Here is a 22,091-nt window from a genome sequence, read left to right on the forward strand (position 1 = left end):
TTAGTCCATTATCTGGCAACATAACAGTCTTGTTCTGAGGCACACCACTATTTCAATTACAGAATGATCATAATTAAGACTCTCTGCTCATTAGGACTTCATTGCTTCATCTACCTATGGGAATCTGTATAAATCTTAATTAAAAGAAGAAGAATTACTTGTTGTTTAAACATGCGTTTAACCTTAAATAGGAATCTGCAAATTAAGGAAAAGTTCAAGTGCTCTTTTACACATAGGGAAGGTAACACTTACTGATGACTTGCCCAAGCAAAATAAGTGTTCCAGATGTTCGAGGCAAAACAGCTCACAGATGTTCATGTGCTTGTGAAGGGATTCATGTGTTTTGGACTCTGACTCTGGGCTGACACCTCTGCTCTGTGTATCTCAGGTCCAGTCCCCAAGGGTCATGGTTACCTCAGAAATGTTGGCTTATTTGTGGGATTATTTGTTGGGGATTCAAAGAAGGCTCAAGGCAGTTACTGCCTGATGCACTGCTGGGCCTTTTCTGCCGGCTGGTAAAGCCACATCCTGCCTGGAAGTAGAGGGGCAGAGAGTTTGGTTTCTTTTAGACTGAATGTTAGGAAGAAATTCCTTACTGTGAGGGTGGTGAGAAACTGGCACAGATTGCCCAGAGAAGTTTTGGATGCTCCATCCCTGCAAGTGTTCAAGGCCAGGTTGGATGGGGTTCTGAGCAAGGTGGGATAGAGAAAGGTGTTCCTGCCAGTGGCAGGGGTGTTAGAACTGGATGATCTTTAGGGTCTCTTCCAATCCAAACCATTCTATGATTCTTAATATGCCATTCTGGCAAACATTTAATTTGTTGAATGAAGAACCAGTTTCTTTTGATGTGAAGCAAAAATTGTCACTCAGGAATATCTTGAAGGGGAGTGTCTGAAGTGTAATAATTATTTGTTCAAAATATTCAGCAGGTATTTACAAAGAATGAGGCACAACTGCAATGAAGGGTGATGTTTTGCCATTCCCAACAGTATTTATGACAGATATTATCATTAGTTAACTCCTGATGAGCCCTAACATGGGAGTGTTTGGCACTGTGAATTTTTGTGGCTCCGTGGAACTGGGTTTTTCAAAAACCATGGCACAAGTCCTCTCTAGGGTTTGTTCTATACAGTGAAAAACCAAGCTGAGGGGATTGTTAGAGACTTGCCTAAAGCAGAGCATGGACACCCAGAGCTTGTGAATCCCACAGGCCTCCTGCATGCCTGCCTGCAGAAGAGGGAGCTGTTGCAAGTCCCCAGGGAGCAGCTCTCCAATTTTCCTCTCCTGCTGTAGCCAGGTGTGCTTGTACATCTGGAAGTAGCTAAGCAAGTCTTTTGCATTTCAGTTACATATCCAAAGGACTTGTGCCTTTGTTATTGCTGGTAGCATCTGTCATCCCCTCCTGAAACAACTCTCCGGGCGTGCAGTAGATAAAATTTGGTGGTACTATGGATCAATTCAACTACTGCTGGTTTCTGTAACAAAATAAGGAACATTCCAGCCTTGCCTTCAACAAAAGGAAGAAGGTTTAATTTGCAAAGCAATAATTCACAAGGCATCTGTTGTCCTCTTTCTATTAACCTTAAGATTAGCCTAGAGAAACGTGGAAGATCAGCCCTTTTCCCCTCCAGGCAGTGTCCAGGGCTTTACCTGATAAAATGCTACCAGGTAAAGACAGCTCTATCTTATGGGTTTTTGTAACAAGGAGTGGATTAAAGATCCAAACAGAGCTGCTTCATCACCATGGCCTAATGAATGGCAGGGGCAAGCAGAGCTGCTGGCTGATGGCCCACCTGCCCAGTTCTCAGACACATGAGTTTCCCTGGGAGAACTGGGAACCTTTTGGCTTAGGTGATGAATCAAAAAAGTGGAAAGATTGTTCTAAACACTCTTAAAATCAAATTTGTGGAGTTCTACCTTTTTTCTGATGAGTACTCCTCACCCCTGTTTCATGCTAGTGCAATAAACAGTTTGTCAGACGTATCATACAAGGGTTGAATTGCTCAGGTCTTGAGGACAGTGTTACAAAATTAAAGCTTATGAAATTACAAGTATAAAAATCAATGCATTTTCTTTATTTCCTTACTTTTTGAAAATATCTCTTCTGCTGTTTGTTTAGACAAAATTATTGAGTATGGCTCACATTAATTTGTTGGGGTTTTTCCAAAAAGTATTGTCCTGGTAAGAACAGAAAATTCTGTCTCTCTGTGCAGTCTATCTCTGCATACAAATGATTGTTTTTAGCTGTGATTTTCTAACTCCCGAGGGAATTAATGAGCAAAGAAGAGCTCTCCATAATGCATGCATGTATGTGTATATGTCTGTATATAGAGTTTATATTGCTTATTTATTATTTATGTCACAGGAGCTTATTCAAAACATTGCTCTATCTTTCCTCTTTGAAAATATTCATCTAGAAAAGTTACTGACCTGTCTCTCTGCATTGTCCCTCTCAGTGCCAGCTCAGGTCCCTTTCTGTGACCCCGCAGTGGGTTCAGTGCAATGGCCCAGCCTGTGGCAGGCCTGGGCTGGGAGCTGAGGGGCCTGATTCATTCTTAGGGTTCCAGTTGCTGGTACATCTGAGACCTCCTGTACGACACCAGGTAAGTCCCCTGCAGGGATGGCATTGGGGAGAGGTGCTCTGGACAATGTGGGATGCAGTCCATGGCCCCATGGAGCAGAGCCTCCCCACACCCTGTGGCCCCAAGGAAAGCCTCCAGCACTCCAGAGGGAGCTGGGACCTGAGACTGCAGCATCCTGCTGGCAATGTCAGTCTTCTGAGGCAGAAAGACACAGCAGGCTCTTTTGATTAAAAATAGGTCAAGATTTAATTGAAATGAAGGAACATTTTTGGTAGTGCAGAAATTTGAACCAGCATTGAACCTTCCTTCTTTTTTTTTTTTTTTCCCATTTGATGCTCATTATTTGAAAGATGTGCAAAATTTCTGGATTTCTGCAGTTGGTGATGATCCAGGAATGTAATAAAGCTCTCCCCTCACTGCCCTCTCCCCCAGAATAATTCCTGAAGATTTATTCATCATTTCACACATCACTAAGTAAACATCCCCCTTCCCATCACTGGCCTGATGGAGACTTAGTACATTACTGTGTAAAGCAGAACGATCATGATCTGAAATGCAATACACAGGCAATCTCAGTATCCTTGAGGTATCTCTGCCAGGAGCATGGAAAGCAGTTCAATTTCAAGAGTAATGAGACTAATTTGCAAGTCCCTTCTACTGAGCCTTTTGTGATTTTGCTGTTCTCTCCAACAGTTACAAGTCTTGACTAATAAACAGTGTTATTATATATAATACAGAACATTTCCATGTCTCACTGTGCAGTGTGGCTGGAGAGGGTAGACCTCAGCTTGAGTTTTGTAATATTTTCCAATTAGATGACCAGACATTAGTGTTCAAAACTCCTGTTTGGTGGAGGTTTGCAATCACGGCTCCTTAGCAACTGAAGTAACATTAAATTAAACTGATAAATGATGCTCTAAAAAAAAATTAAGAACTTCATCAGAGTGATTAATTTGTGATGCCCTTTTAGGAAAGGTTTACAGGATGTGATGTGCATTTTCTATCTGCCAAGTGCAGTTCTTCATCAACTGGGTACACAAGCTTTGCAAAACTGTTTTCTGATGAAGTGTAGAGTAGATACACTCACCCTCCCAGCTGATAAGGAAAGATCTACCCCTTTGTGGAAGTTTTTTTTTCACCCTGCCTGCAGTCCTGGGAAGTCCTGGCCAGCCTGGGAGATGTGAAAACTGTCACTTGAGGCACAGGCCAGGCATCAGGGCTGGGACATCAGGAGATGATGCCCCAGCCCTGATGCTATGGACAAACTCACCCCAGCACTTGTTTCTACCACGCTGGGCCACTCCTCATGCACAAGAGACTGAACTTAAAAAAAAGAAAAACACAACCTCCACACCCCAAATCTGTATTACCATTCCTCCTCTGTCTTTTCCTCCTTGATTTAATTAAAACCACAGTTTTAATCCAGCAGATGGAAGACTTTGAGACTAAGCCTATTCATTTCTTGGTGATGAGAAAGAGCCTGCTCTGTCCACTCAGAGGGACAGGCAGCACGTCCTTCCTCCTGTGAGCTGCTCCTCCATGTAGGCTTCCATGCTGGGCAATGCTAAGACACCTCTGAGGGGTGGAGGCAGTAGGAGTGAGGTTTGGGGTGGATCTCATGCAGAGTGAGGTGATGCTGTGCCTACGATCAAGTGCACCCGGGGAGCCTGCCTTTGTGAACCTGGAGAAAAGGTTCAATGCTCAGGCAAGGCTGTGGGCACTTTTTCTTGACTGAGCTTCCCAACCATTTCCATCTTTCCTCTGGACTATGCTGACATGTGCCACTGGCCTGCCGTGACTTCCAGCTCCTTCACAGTGAAGTCACTAGTGAAAAGCTGCTTGTTTTATACCCTCCAGCTCCCTTTTCTTTTCCAGTGATTGCTGTAGATTGCTGGCAATCCTTCTGACATGTGCACTTAATCAGTTTGTGACAGGAAGATGGGTCAATGGGCAAGCTTTGAATAAACAGTAAGAGCTCAAAATTGGAAATAGGGATTGCTTTGCTGAGCACAATTCTGGTGTCCTGGCTCCCACTACAGTCAGAGGAAAGTAAGAGAGTCATTATGAGTTATGTTTCTTCTGCACCTCTGTTAGTGTGAATCTAGTTTATGCATCATAACAGAAAAGCTTTCCAAAAAATATTGTTCTGCAAATTTTCCATAGCGATCTCCAATTTTTTTCTGAATTATGTTTGGCTCTTGTCCTAAATAATTTCCAGCAGCCTTGGATTTCTCAGGGCATTTATACACTTGCTGTAAAATCTTTTGATGAGCTTTAAAAGGCTGGATTAAAGGATTTGACACCCATGAACTACCTGCCGGTTGGCTGACAGTGCCTTCCAGCTTCACTCCCTTCTGTTGTTGTTATCAAGCAAATTCTTGCCCAGAGAATATTTCTGATTTGCCTTGATGATGGCAGTGATTCTCAAAGTATCTTCAGACTCTTCTTTGATAAAGACTAAACCATCTCAAGCTGGCCTCCATCAAATCAACAAATTACTCCCATGGGATTGCACAGTCTTGAGGTGTCTCCCAATCCTTTCCCCTGAAGCCACTGAAGATGGAAGTAGACACCTCCAGGTTAGTTATTTCATCTCCAGGCAAACTAGTCCATCCTTAGGCTGGTGCATCTGCTTTCCCAGGCAACATAAAGCTGAACTTCACAATATGTTCTCCACTCCCCTTCTTAACAGATTTTATAGCAGGACTTATCTCTGCCTCTTATTCTGCAAGTGTAGCCCACAGACCAATGAACAGGTCATTTGCTCCTGGCAGTCTCCTCTTGCCTCTCATGGCAGTCCTCTGTGATCTTTCCCTGCCATGTACAATCACATTTTCCAGCGTTTGTGCAGAATAATAGATGTCCATGGAATCTATGCAGCCCAAACCTTCTTTCTGGTTTGAAAACATGGCCTTTCTAGCATTATTTTCCCAACAGTCTGCAAAACACCAGACTATGGGCCATCAGAGAAGCCCAACTAACCCACTGATTTTACTGGAGAGGATCTGTTTCAGTGCAATGCTCCTACTGTTCTGTTGTTTTTCAGAAAATGACATAAAAATATTCCTACACATGTTGTGAGCACCAAGAAAACAGGTGTTTTGTTGTGGACCACATAAGAGTTTGTTGTTTCCTCTCACTTTTAATGTCACCACCCATGAATTCTGTTTATAATGTTTTGTATAGTCCACTGTGTTTCCCTTGCTCCATGCTGTCCTCAAGCTCTTCAGGCAGACAGCAGCTCTGTCACAACTGGATGCAATGCTGGAACTTACCTTCCTTCAAGGAAGATGATTTTCCATAGCACAATTCTAGATTTATTGAATTAAGTCTTAAACCTCAAGAGGTAAAGTGGACTGTATTTTATACAGAAAATGGTTTTCCCTGCCAGATGAAATCTTAGGGCACAGTGTCTCATTTTATATAGCTGCTTGGACATTTCTCTATCTTGGGATTAATGGTGATGGGGTAATTTAGATTCTGTAGCAACCTGAGATAGCTGGATTTACTGAGTTATCAGTCCAGCCACTTACAAGCATCTTTGCTTTAATTGAGTTTAGTGCTGTGAAAAATATGAACTTGATGAAGGAAAGCCTTTTCCACCTGCCTTGAGAATAAAGGCTCAGCTGAGGCAGGACCAGCACACTCTGCCTTTATTGCCAGTGCAGTACCCAGAGGTGGGATGGCAGAGCGATGCTGTCTGGAGGTGCTGTCACAGCCTGTGCAGAGCAGGAGGGAGGTTTTCTGCCTTGTGGTGCCTGTTGCAGAGTTTGAGCTGAAGCAGAGCAAGGGGAGCTCCTAGACCTGGTAAATCTGTATTTGAAGTGCATTTGTTCGCATCACCTGATCTTTTAAAGGAACAGGGTGGTGTGAACATATGACTGATGGACTGATGTCCATCTATCTCATTCCTCTGGGTCCATAAACTGTTGGCCATTTTTAGCATGATTTGAATCATCTCAAACCAACTCAAGCCTAATGATGACTTCCTACAAGTTTAAAAAAAAAAATAGTTGACAGGTAGAAAAGATAGAAAAGATAGAACTGTTAGGAGGAGGAGGACACATCAAATGCAACAACACTGGGACAATATGAGTCTGTAACTGTCAGACTGAGACCTCAAGTGGGAAAGGACCATCTCTCTAACCAGGACCAGCTTCTCAGCTTTACCCAATGCATCAGAAATGCCAATCTCCTGCTGTCTCACTCAAAGCCTGGCCACCCTCTCATTTTTCTCGCTGTCTTGGCAGGAGATTTGTGAGTACATCACCATGTGCCATTTCAAGCTTCATTTGAATAAGCATCCCATATAATAGACTTTTATAGCTCTCTTCTGTGAATTCTAAATTAACACAACTAATTAAAATGTTCCAAAGTTTTATGTAAATAACTAATTAGCATTTGAGAAGGAATAGTAAATTCACAGATGGTCGTGCTCCACTCGGGGCCCACTGTGCACCAGTGTTGGGCGCTTGGTGCAACATCCTGCCTGGCAGGACCGGACTGCCCAGGTTTCACCCCAAGGATGACCCAGCACCATCTGCCCTGCCTGCAGGCTCTGGGAATCCTGAATCTCATAGGATTAGGCCCATTCTGTCTGTCCCTGACACCAGGGCTTGCAAGAGTAAGGAGAGCATGGGAGTGTGGATGAGAACATCAAGGAAGAGGAGGTGTGTGCACAGGAGATGAGGCGAGTGTCTGAGCTGCGATTTTCAGTGTTTGCATTGGTGTTGCTGTAAGGATGTTCCTCTGGAAAACCTTCCAGGAGTGGAAGCTGCTGTGCTTAACACAGCTGAACCTCAGCACTGCTGGGTTCCAGCCCCAGCACTCCCACTGAGATCTTGGTAGACTCTGTTCTGTCACACAAACCATGTGTCCAAGGACCACAACTGGGAATGAAGCTAAATATTTTCTTTCTCTTTCATAGGATTGGAGCTCATTAATATGTATAGCACAGTGGAGAGGTGGTGCAGGAGTAATACCTTGTAGGAATGGGGAGATAAAAAAAAAAAGGTCTGCATCTAATGCTGATTGCCATCCAGGTGGAAGTTGGAAAGTGTCCCTTCTCTGACATCTGGACTCTCATGTGTATCAGGAGCCCTACATTTATACAGCCCATGGCAACCTGCACATCTAAGTGCTGGTGCAGCACACAAAGCACCCCCACAAATACAAGGAAGGAGTTGGCCAGTTGGAGTTTGTTTGCTCTAGAAGAGGGAGATTATCACTAGAGCAAATGAGGAGGGGGGATTCATTTTCCCTTCCTATTGAATAGGTCCTACAGAATTACCCTCACCTCTTCCAAGGGCAGCTCTGAGTGTTTGCACCTTTTTCTTCCAGAGCTGTAAAGACCTGTGGGAGATGGAGAGGTTATGAAAATCTGCTTTGGAGTAAGATAAGGGGTTTTGGTGTATTTAAGCAGGTCTCTAAGGAGGGGAAATGAGACTGGGAAGATTCATGTTGTTAGGACAATTTTGCTTGGCCAGAGGGAAATCGAGAGAGCAGAAGCAGGAGTCAGTGGGGAAATCAAAGGGTGAGTTAAAAGAAAGGAGTGTGAAGAGCCTGGCTGTTTGTGTTGAAGTTATAAACAGGAGTGTGTTTTTCAGATATATTTTTGGGGTAGATGTAAAAGTGGGAGATTAAGTAAAACAGTAAAGCTGTTGAGGGGGAGAAAGGGCTAAGCTAAGCCTTCCTATTGCGTGGTCTTATTTGCAGTCCCTGTCTGCCCTGGAAGCATCCCCCATATCTCTCTCTGTTTATACATGCAGAAAACTCCTGCAGAGCGGGGAGGAAGATACAAGCTCTCCATCTGGTCTTCCAGACGTTGTTTCTCATCCTGGCACCAGCCTGGAGGGGAGGTGAGCTCTGAATTGGGTGGCCAGAGGGCAGCCTGGCTCATGGTAGAGGGCTTTGGAGGGGAAGCAAACCCAGAGGAGCCTCATTGTCTCATCCTTACCCTGATCCTACTCTCGCCTCTGAAGCACAAGGTGTGTACACAGCATCTCACCCCAAGCATCAGCTCACCATGTTCCCAGGCAGAGCATTTGGCATTTTATCTGTCACAAGAGGAAGGCTGGAGAGCAGCCTGCTGATCCCATGTTTCTTGAATCCTAAATGCTGAGATCAGCCCTCACTAATTCTGGGCACACAGGAGCATGGCTATAGCCTGTTCTGAACTGACTGTGCCTGCAAGGAATGAGGGTCTGAAATCACTGCCCATCCCTGCATGGAGCCCAGGTGGGCTGGGGGTGCTTGGCAGGGCACAGGCTGCACCTGAGGCCTCCAATAATTCAAAATAAACCCAGAAAGGGCACCTGGAAGGAATTCAAGATGCATAGGAGGGTGGTAAGCAATCAAGTGTGGTAAGAGTAGGTATTTGGATCATCTGAGGAAGTCTTAGACTGAAATGTTAGCAGGTGCCTTCACTTAAGGACCCAGCACATGGAGCTAGTGGCGCCTGGGGTCCGGGTGTTGCAGGAGGCACAAGAGACATGCCCATGTCCCTGTGCCCACATGGCCCCTCTTGCAGAGCTAGAAGCCCCTGGACCACGGGGTTTCCTGCTGAAGAAGCACATGTGCCAGCTCTTAATGACCAGCATCACAATGTATTTCCGCATTCATTGCTAAACGGTTCTCCCTGGAAAATTGCCTCGAAAATGTGTTTCAGGATGTGCCAGATAGTCTCATGCTAATTTCTCAGCCAAAACCTTCCATGCGGTGTCCAGTGTGATATCAGTAACTCAAAGGCAGAGGAAAATGAAGCCTCTATTTGCTTTCAAGCAATTTATTCTCCTTTTGTCTTTTTACATCCAGCAGCTAAGTAAATTACAGGGATGAAAATACTAAAGGCTTTTAATTTTTTCACTGTAATTTCTTAGCTCCTGGCAATGGAGTAACAACAAAAAAAAAGAGGTATTATGAGAAAGTACAAAAGCCTAACTATAATTTTTAATTATTAAATCCACATACCATTTTAACTGATTAAAAGAGGACCTGTTGGAGTACAAAGAAACAGCAGCAGACTTCAGGGTTCAAGTAGTTGTAATCAGCTTCAACTTCACATTAGAAAATGAAAAGAGAAAAATTTCTCCTGGTGATAACTTTGTAATTCTGGTATACTTCATCTTTCTCTTTATTCAAGCTGGTTTTAATTTTATCAGCTTTAACCTTAATTCTGCTTTCCTGTTTCTTAACTCTTGAGGGTTATCCAGCTCTTTGAACTGTTTTCTGATATGCTCTGTGTGATGTACAGTGGTATCTGGAGAGATTGAGATGAAAGATCTCTTAAACTCTTTTTCCAGGTGAGCTGTAACACACAGAAGTTCATGGGTATTTGGGAAGTCAGTGATAGAGCTGGGAATTATTTCATGTCCTAATGTCCAAGCCAGAAATAAGAGAAGTCCAACTATCATTTGTTTCTCAGGTGCAGTAGATCTCAAAATGTAATTCTGAGCTCTGAATTCTCCCATACAACAAAACAACTGCTAGGTTTAGCCCAAATCCTGTTATTTTGGCACTTTTTTTTTAGGATCCAACTTAAGATTTAAAGACAAAACTCAACTTGGAAGGGGGAAAAAAATAGCCACTTCTCTAACTCTCAGCTTCACCCTGCCCCACCACAACACAGCTCTCAGTGAATCACTGCAGACTGATTTCTGTATTTGATGGTGAGACCAGAGTCAGCACCAAAGTCATCAGCACACACAAGGTGTTTGCTGGAAATGTTCACTTCCCAAAGCACAAGAATTCCAGAGCAAGAAAGCTCCTGCCTAATTCCTTTCAGATAAACTTAATATTTCAGTTGTTACAGTATTTATTTCAGGTGTTCTTTATAGGGCCGGAACAGCAGTATTTGGACAAATCACAGCAATTTCACTCAAAACTTCAGTGTTGGGACTTTGGGTAATTTTAGTTTTGACTTCCATGAATGTATGAACACCTGTGTATTGAGTTCAGTTTTCTGTAGTTCTCAGTATGGGATATGCACGCACATACAAGAGAAATCTCTCTTGCATAACCTAAAGGAGATTCCTTTTCCTTTAGCTTCCTGCCAGGCAGAATCCATCCTTCTCTGCTGGATTTTCCCTGCTGGTACACCACGGCAAACAAAAGGGCTCTCTGGACCATCCAACATGATGAGGTAGCCGCAGTTGCCTCAGATCTGAGGGGTGACCTGCAAAGCCTTGCTCCTGGGGAGGATGCAGCAGAACAATGCCATCCTTGTTTGCATTCATTTAAATCCGTGCCCGGAGTCTCTCCTTCCCCCTGTGCAGCACGTCCCCCGCACAGGCTCACAAAGGGCCACATTCATCAGGGAGCAGCAACTGGTTATAATCCTTTTGAAAGACAACAGGCTGTGCCAGCTCTACCAGAGCTTGGTTTAAAATGTCCATCCTTCCTCGCTCACTCAAGCCCGGGGCCACCTTGGCTGACTCCTGTGCATGTGGAGGGGTTTGAGGGTCTAAGGACCCACTGGGGTGGTTCCATGGGGTGGGAAAGGGCTCCCTGGGTCAGCAAGTCCCGTTGAAGTGGTTACATCTCGTGTGGGAGCTCGCTGACTTGCGTCCCGGGAGCCGTTTGGTTTCATGCCCACACTCCTCCCACGGACAAGCTGCTGCTCAACCTTGCTGCTCCGGATGGGGTGAACCTTCTTTGCATTTCCAGCCTCAATTTATTCATGGTTGGTTTGCTCCCATTTGTTCCTGTGCCAGCACTGGCCATTAGTTTAAAAAGCTCTCCCCAGTGCTGGATTTAGTCATCTCAGTGTGTGCGTAGGGTACGAGTAGTTGCTTGTGGCTTCCATTATGGAGGATGAGACTGAAGCTGCTTTAGTTCTCCCACTGAAAAGAGGACATGCTCAATCCTCCCCATTATTCTGCTCTTCTCTTGGGCTAAACTGAATTTACCTGCTGAGTCTTCCTAGGCCAGGCCAGGAGGGATGGTGGCAGCCTGCCTCAGCCTCGATGCCAAGGATGCAGCTGCAAAAGCAAAGGCAGAAATAGTTGTGGTGGTGCAGTCCAGTGGGGACAGGAGAGATCCCAGTGGCCTTGAACTGGAGCAAGAATTGATTGTGGTGGTGATACGAAAACACTGCAGCATAAAAAAGCAAACACGTGCTTAACTCTTGTCAGTTGACCTCAGCGCAGAGAGCAAGGCTGCCCTGCTGTTCCTTGTCTCCCTTCCATGTCTCTGGGTGTTCTCCATTCTGTTCCCTGTCCCACCTCTCCTGCTGCCACTCTCCTTCTTCTCTTCCTGCGTCTTTGACAGTCTCATTCTGGGCTGTTCTGGGAGGCTGGTCAGAGCCTAGCAAGGTTGCTTTCTCAAAAGTCATCCCCAGCAACCACCAAATGCTCTGAAGCCAGCCTAGGAAGAGCTTTAAACAAGTTTAAGCTGCTAGCTGTGCTTACAGGCTGCCAGGGGTTTTGTGGGAACTTCTGTTTGCCAGTAAATTGCCTCCCACTCTTGCCAAAATCTAGAAGTCCCCAGGGTGTTCCCTGAAACTTTGGCTCTATATAAAAACATGTATGAAATTAATTGTATGGCACTCAGGCAAACACAGGTCATCACTTCTAGTGCACATAAATACAATTTGGAGCCCATTTCCTGAAATTCAGACCCTTAACCCAACCCTGACCTTCTCAGACTTGACAAGTCCTCCCAAATTCCTCCTGTCTTCCCATCTTGCATTCCCTTTCATGCCTTTCATGAAGCCCAGAAAGACCCAGCCCCCAGTGGAGGTGGTTTCTGTGGCAACTCTGAAAGTCACCCTTTGGGTGATCCTGGAACTGCATGTCTTCTTCCAATGGAAAGGACCAGGCACTTTAAGGAGAGCAGTAATGGACAGTCATAGATTGCTGTATGTTTCGGTAGTTCCCATTGCTGCCTGGGAGATGCATTTGTCACCTAGCAACGACATAAGGTGATGAGGAAATAACAGCACGTTAATCTAATGGCCATGAGTTAACATCTATCAGGGAGCAGCCTCCCAAGTCCCCCAGCGAGGTGGATGTAATTGAGGAGGAAAGAGATCCCAAACTTTTCATCCAGTAAGCAGAGGAGGAGGGAGCAGGGGTTATCTTAATGTGTGTGTGGGAGTATGTATGCATGTATCTCCTTCTGGGGGGGATGACAAAAAGCCTGGAGAAATCCCTGAGGCTGGAGCTAGCCCTCGGACACAGAACTATCCAGAAGATGGGGCTCTCAGTTTTGCAAAACCTGAAGGCAGCGGTGCCACAGCAGGCAAGGAGTATCAGGGGGGTCCCAGCCCACCATGAATTTCAGTGCAAAACTCCTCTGGGTTTGTGGTGTCCAGTCCTGACTGTCTTAGAGCCAGTGCTGAGGCCCTTTATGACATTCATGTATTCAAGCTGCTCAGCTGATCATGGACAGGGGGAGTTTTCCTGCTGAAGCAGCAGCCCTTTTCAGTATTGCAATGACTCCTGAAGCAAAACACAAGGCTATTCATGGAGCCCCTTTAAGCCAACTCTCTCTGCTCTTGACACCACTACAGAGAATGCGGGACAGGCTTCACAAACTGCCATCATCCCTTGGAACTCCTGTATGGGGCCAACCAGCAGAAAACATCAAAGTTTGCCTCAAGGCCAGGAGCTAAGCAGTGACAGAATTCAATCATTTCCCTTTTCTTCTGGAAACAGATCTAGTACAGTTGCTGTGGTGGCCGATTAGCCTGTGGCACAAGGGACAGAGAGAGCTCTTGGTAGGACAGTCTCTGGTGCCAAAGACTTAAGGTCATGGTAAGGGAAAGAAGCCTCTCCCAGAATGCCATGTGCTCTTATGGTAATATACCCCAGTTCTGTGTTTGTGGTTGGATGTTGGCCCTTGCCCTTCACCACTCCTCCAGAGCTTTCCCATTGGTCCCTGTTCCCTAGTCCCGCCTTTTCCCGCCCCCCATATAAAAGCTTGGGTTTTGCAGTGCTCTGGGTATTTTGCCTCTGACCCTTTCGCGGGTTGGAAGCAGTAAAAGCTCCTGTAGGAACCCACACAAAGACCCTTCCTGCCTCTTTGCCACCGACCTTATACTGAAGCTGGCTGTGCACTTGTGCATGCATGTGTGTGAGCCACAGAGCCGGACAGAGACAGTAATAAGTTGCCACATGTTATTTTTCAGTACCAGGAGCTCATTGAGGTACCTGCCCCCTGAAATACTGGAGTTGATCCGTTTGGTGGTTCTAAATTGAAAGTACCCTAGATGCTGGCATGAGGGAAGTAATTGTGAGAGGAAGAAAACTGAAATTAGTTCAATGATGGACAACCTCATTGAAGCCTGAAATTGTAGGAGTCACACAGTTCCCAGCAAGGCTGTGCACATTTTTATACTGCAGGAGCTTTTTCTTTTAAGAAAACAGCTAAGAAATTGGTTTGGCAATTTACTGTTGAGCAACACTGAAAAGGATTGGTCTGAAGCAGGACAGCATGTTCAGACCATTTATATTCCATAGCACATGTACTTAGCACCATCATGAGAGATGCTTTGTCAGCGGGCATCATTTCAGGGACTCGCCTTTCATTAGTGCTGAGCTGAAAGTAAACATTAGAGAACACCAAGGCTTGGCCTGGGTTTATGCAAAACTTGAACATTAAATAACAAACCTGTGTTGTGTATGTATATCACAGCTGGTTAGACTTCTTGACCTTTCAGCTGAAGCAAAGCCACAGAGGTACATCTCAAGAGCAGCTCGGCTTTGTCAATCATTACAGAAGTAATGGCATCCCAACATAATGCTTAACTCTGGAGTGACAACTAAACATATTCATGGCAACACCCTTAGTGTTAAATCTGGAAGAACCGCAGTTAATGGTGCATTTCAGCCACGGGCTGTAAACTTCAGTGACAACCTATTACTGACTGCTGAACAAACTGGGATTGTCCCTTCTGAGGGGATCAGAGCTACGGTGCAAACCATCTTCTACCCCTGTTTAACCACATCACCTGCATGATCTATAGGAATTGAATCAATCTTCAGGATTAAAAATTTTGTGTCTCCTGTAAGAACCATTGGGGATGTATGGGGTCTTTTTGGCTGCATTTTCCTGTCAAACCAAACCCTGGCAACTGCATAACAGCAGTAATGGTGCTGATGGTGGTTGTCTCAGTCTGGGAAGGGTTTCCTTCATCCTTGGTGCAGGTTTGAGGTGGTAGGCACAGTGCACAGGACATGCTTTTTCTGTAATGCCAATATTCCATCTGAAGGCAGCATGCAATGAAAGTGTGGCCCCACTGCACGGACTCCAGTGACTCTTTATTTGTAGCAGGTCCTGTTAAATGCAGCCGTGGGTTAATATGGAACTAAGCTTCTGCAGCAGGAATTTGTGAACAGCTATGAAAATACCGAAACAACTGCAAGGTGCTGACCTTAAACCAGTGTTCCTTTAACTTCTGGTAGCTGTTTGTGTCCCTGCAAACCCAAATTTACTGCCTGGCTAGCGGTAATTTCTGAGGCACAGGAAGCCATTGGGTAACGTGTTCTCTGGCTGCAGGCACGATGTGCAGAGAAGTTTTAAAAGCACCAAATGACAGAGGGTAAAACAAGGCTGCAAACAAAGCTCTTCCAATATTTCTCACACTAATAATGCGGAGACCTCGAGCTTTGTGTTTAACTTCGTGGATCACAGCAGGAACTGGAGTTCTGTGTTTAACCTCCTTCCAGGTAACCAAACCCTTCACTGGGACCAGGCTGATTTTAGGGGTTTTGTGGGGGGAAGATTCCAACTTTTATAGAATTTAGACATCAGTTTTTGTTGTGATTTCTTTTTTTGTGCGTGTGAAGGATTTTTTTAAGGACCTAATGAATTTGGTGAAGATTTAATGCTCACAAAAATTCCAATTAATGCAGAGAAAACATGACTGCCCTAGTCCTTTATTCTGTCTGTGGCAATTGAAATGGAAGAGCTTGGGGCTTCAGCAGCACGGGTGGGTGTTTGGCTGCTCTGACAGATTCCTGCCTCAGAGCAGATGCACTTTGCTGCAGTCTAACCACGCTAAGGTGGCTCTGCTGAGGTGGTTTGAAGGATGATAAAAGAGAGTCCAGAGGTTGTCATTCAGCCATGAAGAATACTCAGGATACATGTAATCACAGCAGTCAGCTATCTGCTTTTGACCTGTTATTTTAATAATCAGTTGAAGTGCAAAAAACCGCAAAAGAATTAAAATATTCTGCACCAGGGTGCCTATGTGACATGGAAAATTAGCTCAGTTTTAAAAGGACACATCTGGAAGAGCTGAAGCTTCTGTCTTTTTCTCTATTCCTCATTTGGGTTTCAGCCACTCATGATATTTCACAAATAATGCTTTATATGAAAGACTTACTATATCCAAAGGTCTCTGGTGAAAACTAGGGACTGAAAGGCAGTGTGTGCACAGGATCAGACACATTATAGAGATTTGTGGGGGGATTTCTTGCTGTTTACAGTGGCTCAAGCCTTGCATAACAAAAAGAAGTCCTGTTAATTAGAGATTTAAAGTGAGATCTTTCAGTTATGCATATTTGATACAAATTTCGAATTCAGAACAGAGCCTTCCAGTTTGACTCAGGGTCAGAAATCTCTTAGTGTTTTGGATATATGCAGAGGGAAGTCCAAAGTAATTATTTACAAATTACATTCTAATAGTTTTTTTCCAAGAAATAAATCTAAATTCCTCTATCTTGTTCATTCTGCTTTCCAGTGTTATCACAATTCTATACCTGACCTGAATTTTTTTGTAGCAACATTGGGCAACTCTAATAACACACCTAACACCAGACAGCCAAAAAAATCTATTGAATTGGATTCAATTATACTGATGAACTGGTCTGGTTACTTTTTGCACAGATAATATGAAACTGAGGCTAAGATCAACAAGGCTTGCAAAAATAAACTGGCATGAGCTGAGAGTAGAAAATATACCTGAAAAACAAGTTTCAGGTTCACATATTTGCAATACCTGAAACCTGACTCTGGGAATGATGCACCACTACTATCTGAAAACAGGAAAATGCTGGGTAGAGCACACTTCTGGTCAAAACAGCTCCAATTTACAGCTGTATTCACAATTAGCTCCCAAAAAAAAATGAGCCACAGAACAAGAATTTGGTTATGGGGAATTTTCAACAGATATTTCTGAATAGCAAAGCCCAGTGCAGTAAGCAGGTCTCAGACTCCAGTTGGTGTTTCCCTGCTCTTGTCTTTCCCTCTTTCAGATCAAAAGGAATGCTTTCTGCTTGGCCTAGCTTTCATCTGAAAGCTATTGAATTTATTGAGCTCTTGGTGAGGTTCTCTGCTGGTTTTGATATGAGCTGGCTCAGAGCAGAGACCCACAGACGTGGATTCCTAAGGAGAGGTCTGGTTTCAACCCTGCAGGACCAGCACTTGCATGTCTCTTCCTCTCCAACTTCCCACTCTAAGAACAGTAATTACACTGGTAAATGGTAAAAAAACCCCACATACCTGCCCTCACTGATTTACGTGTGTGTTTTCAGTTAGCAGACTCTGGGTCGGACTGTGAGCTTGGCGAGAGGTGAGTGTGGCTTCATTCTCTCACCCACGGCTGCCCCCACCTCAGGCTCTTTCAGGAGTGCTGTGCTTCTGCCTGGCACACCAGCACAGCAGAGGAACAAGGACTCCCAGAAAAAGGCCATTTAGGGTTTTTTTCCAAAAGAGGAAATGGAGGCTGGCAACCCTTTGGGTTTTCAGCAAAAACGCTGGTGGCGGGCGTCAGTGTTGAAAGGCAAACAAGTGGCACTCTGCTTCTTGCATCATCTTCATTGCTCCCATCCACATAGAGAAATTTTTAATAGGGCTTCCTTCATGGAAGAAAACTTCTCAATCTTCTACTTACTGATGGTGCTTCTCTTTGTGTTGGTAGACACGTGCTGGGGTGGGTACAGCAGCCCACTCACCCTGGACTGGAAGTCCTTTTTATTCTTCCCTTTTTAGGTGTGCTGGACAGAGCGATGAAAACTTTAGCAGCTGGTATGTGTGGTAAGTTTCAGATCTGCTTTAGAGGGAAAAACTGGCAAATAATATTCTTTGATGGATATATGGAGAGAAAGGCATTAAGAGAGACTGATAGCTAGAGAGCATTGCTCCTGGGCTGTCCCTGTGTTCTGTCTTTACAAACTAATGGAAATCATTTATCCATATCCTCCCTCACTGTATGCTGACAACTGAGCTGGGAAAGAACGATGGATGATTTCAGGGAGAAATGTTTGAATTTCCAGCCAGCACTTGCTGCTGAGCACTCAGGAGCGAGACATTGGTTTCTGGGGACTTTGATCGTGTCCAGTGTGCTGGTGGGGAAACCACAACATTTAAGGGCTATTTGCAAAAGATGTTAATGAATATGTTAATTTGAAGATGTGCAGCCATCTGTCGGTGCTGCCCGCAGATGGTGACAGTACTGTTCCTCCCCTGCTGCCTCTGCCTTAGGTTCCTGATGATGTTTTTCCTGGCTGTGCTTCTGTCCTGCGGGATCTGCTGCTGCCTGCAGTGCTGGCTGAAGCGGCGGAGCTGCCTCTCCCGACGCACCATGGCTGTCTTTGCCCTCAGCAGCTCAGATGCCTTTTGTGGTTAGTCCTGTCCCTGCTGCAAGTTCCTGCTGGCCCTGGTGGCCTTCCTGTGGCCCATCCATAACCCAGTAAAAAGCAGTCAAGCTTGAGTGGGAGCTGGGAAGCAACCAGGAGCTGTATTACTGGTGAACAGTGGGAGTGCCCAACTCTGGTATCTTGGGGACACATCGAGACCATGGACTGGAGGGCTGAAGCCACATCCACTTTTCTCCAAGCCATACCTTGGAGCTGCCCCTGTGTGTCCATGTGTCCCAAAGGTGTCTGGCTGGGGCTTGGCCAGGCTAACAGTGGAGGTGTGTGGGACTTTCTCCTCAGTGCCAGGGCACTCAGCAGCCCACAGGCTCTGGGATCAGGCAATCCTTTTCAGCATGTGTCCTTCATTTCTCACTCAGGCAAAACTGTACTGGGCTGACTTGAGCCACCCCAGTAGACAGCTCAACTGGCTGATACACCCTGGGGTCTGTCGAAAGATTATCTTGGTGGGTGCTGTTCATTGTGGCAGCCGCCCTGAACATTCCCCCAGGAACACCCATATTTTGAGGACTGGGCTTTAATAACTATGTGTAGCATCCAGAACTGCCCTGGAATATGGCCAGCAGGCTGGGCCAGACAACATCCCTCCAAGAAAAATAAAGCTAATCCTGTTACTAGGCTAAGCCCTTCCCAGAGGGCATATTACCTGCTTTCTGGGTGGTCATGGACAGTGTCTCCACAGGGAGGACCCAAACCCACCCAAATTCCTCTGTCCCAACTTCTTGTATCTGGAATTCGTGGTGAAAGACTTTGTGATGCCATCCTTCAAAAATTATATCCATGCCTATCTTGTTTCCAAGTGGTTTGGCAGCTCCTCCTGGGCTCACCCCTCTCGCTCCCACGCTTGCCCTTCATGCCTGTCTGCTGCAGAGTTGTGACTTTGCTTTTTCCCCAGCTACTGAAGCACCTCCGTGCCCATTCTCTGGATCCCTGAGCCCCTGCACGGCTGCAGAGATTTCCTGTTCTCCTGCCCCACGCTTCAGCCTTGAGGGAACTGAATTGCCTCCATCTTACGAGGATGTTGTGAAGGAAAACAAGTTCTAGACACCACATGTTGGCTTTCAGTGATCCTACTTGTTTCATCAGAGGTCTTCCATCATGCTGAAGGAGTGTGAGATCAAATCAGCCCTTTCCACAGGTTGGCCAAGAGACTGAAAAGCAGCACATATTTCATCTGAACCTGAAAGACGAGACTAAATGCAACAGAATAAATGCCAAAAGTATGTGTTGAATCTGTCACTGGAGCTCAGCTTGACATTTTGATGTCTCTGGATTTCAAGAAGCTTCCTCAAAGGCATGTCTGTATTTGAGGTTTCTGGCTCAGCCTCTAGATTTATCTCTCTAAGACTGCTTGAGCTGGTGCAACCCAGTGTGTTTTAGGACCAAATGTTGATAAATGACTTGGTAGTTACTTCTCAAACTTGGGCTGCCTCCTTCTCTCGGCGCTGTGCCAAGAAACACCCTCTGGCAATGTCATGTTGTTCTAATACATTGTAATGCAATCATGCCACACTCTGTGATGAAGGATCATTTGCCACATTTGAAATATTTAGCACAGCATATCAGATTTGTCTAGTGCAAAAGGCAGCAAATTTATGGCCAGGGAAGAGAAAACAAGAGACAGGGATTATGGAGGAGTAGCAGTGGTAGGAGCTGGTTACAGGGCATAAAAAAGTGAGTTTGCTCATTTGAGCTGTTCTTAATTTCATGGCGACTGTCCCCAGCTACTCATGCCCTAGCACTGCAGACCACTAGGCTTTGAATGGCCCAGAACCCACTGGAAGTTCCCCACAGACATGAATTGGGGGCTTAGGTACTTAGTACTTACCTACAGAAATCTATTAGGATAAAGAATGCCATTTTCTTTGAGGTGATCACTGCAGACAGGATGGAAAAACAAGAAGCCATCCAGACTGCCTTGTGCCCAAGCAGGATCAGCTAAACAAAAGTCATTCCTTGGAGGTATTAGCCTAACTAGTTCTCAAATTACTGAAGAAGGATGCTGAATTTCCCCCTTAGCTGGATTCCAGATGAAAGCAAAGATTTCCTTTTGTTTGTCATGGGCAGTTCACTGAAGGCTGAATTCAGCCTGCCTGACCTCTCTGCCTCTGCTCTCTCAGTGGCTGGGGGTGCAGTCAGACCTCTCTTGCTGCAGAAGGTAATGTCACACCTGATCCCATGCTCTGTACTCCCATGGAGCCATGAGCCCAATTTGGGCAGCTGGGTCCACCTGGGATTAGAATCCCAAAAGATTAATGGAAGCCCACAGCCTGCCTCATGGGCCACCTCCCCACCTGTAGAGTGAGGTTAGCACCAGTTCCTGTGCTCAGGAAGGAAACTGGGAAGATAAATCCACTAAAGGTTACAATATTCTCATAATGATTCTATGTAAGTACCTCTGCTCAATAAAGAATTGCAGCATATTTTGAGAGAAAATTATTCGCCAGCACCACTGCAAATTATCTCCCTAAAATCTTACTTTAGAAGCAGCTTTAATGTTTGACTCTTGTGTGAAAGGAAATAAATGTTACTTGTAGCCAAAAGAATGTTGTGCCAGCAGGCTAAAATATTACTGGGTTTATTAATAAGGAAAATTAGCAAGTACAGGGGAGAAGTCAACCAACTTCTGAGTGTCCTTTTGCTGGCTGAACATGGTAAGAATTTCAGGTAATCAGCACCTCTCAGGATCAGATCTTTCATGTACATAACTGCTTCCACCACTCAACCCCTTCAATTTATGCCCTGAAGCATGAGATTTGATTATGTTTGTCACTGCAGCTTGCATAGCCTGTTAGTGGGCATTAAATCAGCCATCACTTGATTCCCACCTACACACTGTGTTTGCTTCAGTGACCCCTTCGTGGCAGTGAACTCCACAGGTTGTCTGCATTATGTGCTGCATAAAACATTACTGCCTCTTGCTTATTAATGGCTTGGCTCTAAATAAATTGCTGCCTTTAATTTCACTGAATGTCACCTTCTAATCAGATGGCTGGAGAGGCTAACAAGCAAGGACTGCTCTGGTTTCAATGCCTCCAATCCCTCTGCATCCCTATTTCTCAAGGACCAGTGGTAAAAGCTTTTACCCGAGGTGATAAAAGCTTCCCCAGCCACCCAACAGAGGGCAAGCAAGGCTTTCAGCACAGAGAAACATTCGAGGGAATGGGTTTGTTCCCCTGCTACTTGTGTGCATTCGGTTTCATGTTTGAGGTGCTTTAATTATGCACAAAATGAATAAAATTATTCCATCAGAATTGCGACAAGTGGCTCGTAGTAAAGTAAGCTAGTGGCTGTCACAAAATCAGGCTCCATCTGGAGTCACCAGCATGGGAGAACCTGTGTGCTGTGGTACCTGTCCAACATGACAGGAGTCATGGGAGCTTCCAAAAACTGCTGAAAGCCAGGAGGTATTTGCAAAAATGAGCTCCTGTGGGGTTGCTGAGGGGGAGGGGGGGGGACATAAATTAATATTGCTGCTGGTTTGGGGTAGGGAAGGAGAGTACCCTGAGAAGGGGCCCTGGTCCTTGGCTTCCTGATCACTGGAATGGACAAGAGGATGGGTTTCTTCCTTCTACAAAAGCGTTCTGGGTGGCCCCACCAACCTCTTATTCCCAAAGAAAGGTGCTTGTCCCAGCTTGCCACCTCACTCCCATGTGCTGCAGCAGAATGGACAAGGTTTCTCCAGACCTCTGTTCCCATTCTTACACAAGCAGAGATTTTGCCACGTAATTGATATTTTTATAAGCACTCAGCTCTTAATGAGAGCAGTTAATGGAATTTGGCTGATGTTTCCAGAACTGCAAGGAAAGAAGAGCCATTCCCTTATAATTCATCACCTTAGGAATATGGTTCACCTTGGAAAAGCACTTGTCCTGCTGTGACTCTCTGGCTGCCACTCATCCTCTGACTT

The 22,091-nt window shown here is 45.2% G+C and overlaps 1 protein-coding gene across 1 annotated transcript; it reads left to right on the forward strand.

Annotated features, from left to right (window-relative positions):
• Positions 1-15,127: 15,127 nt before the first annotated feature.
• TMEM207 (transmembrane protein 207) lies at positions 15,128-21,147 on the forward strand (the record flags this gene model as incomplete). Its single annotated transcript, XM_042042503.1, has 5 exons — positions 15,128-15,250; positions 17,060-17,097; positions 17,517-17,561; positions 18,009-18,148; positions 19,077-21,147. Coding segments are annotated over 5 exons (495 nt in total), but the record flags the coding sequence as incomplete, so codon positions are not given.
• Between the last annotated feature and the right edge of the window lie 944 nt (positions 21,148-22,091).

Source organism: Corvus kubaryi, unplaced genomic scaffold (genome assembly GCF_017639235.1).
Source record: "Corvus kubaryi isolate FWS band 111438036 unplaced genomic scaffold, C.kubaryi_AGA036_p1.0 37397, whole genome shotgun sequence".
NCBI classification, from domain to species: domain Eukaryota; kingdom Metazoa; phylum Chordata; class Aves; order Passeriformes; family Corvidae; genus Corvus; species Corvus kubaryi.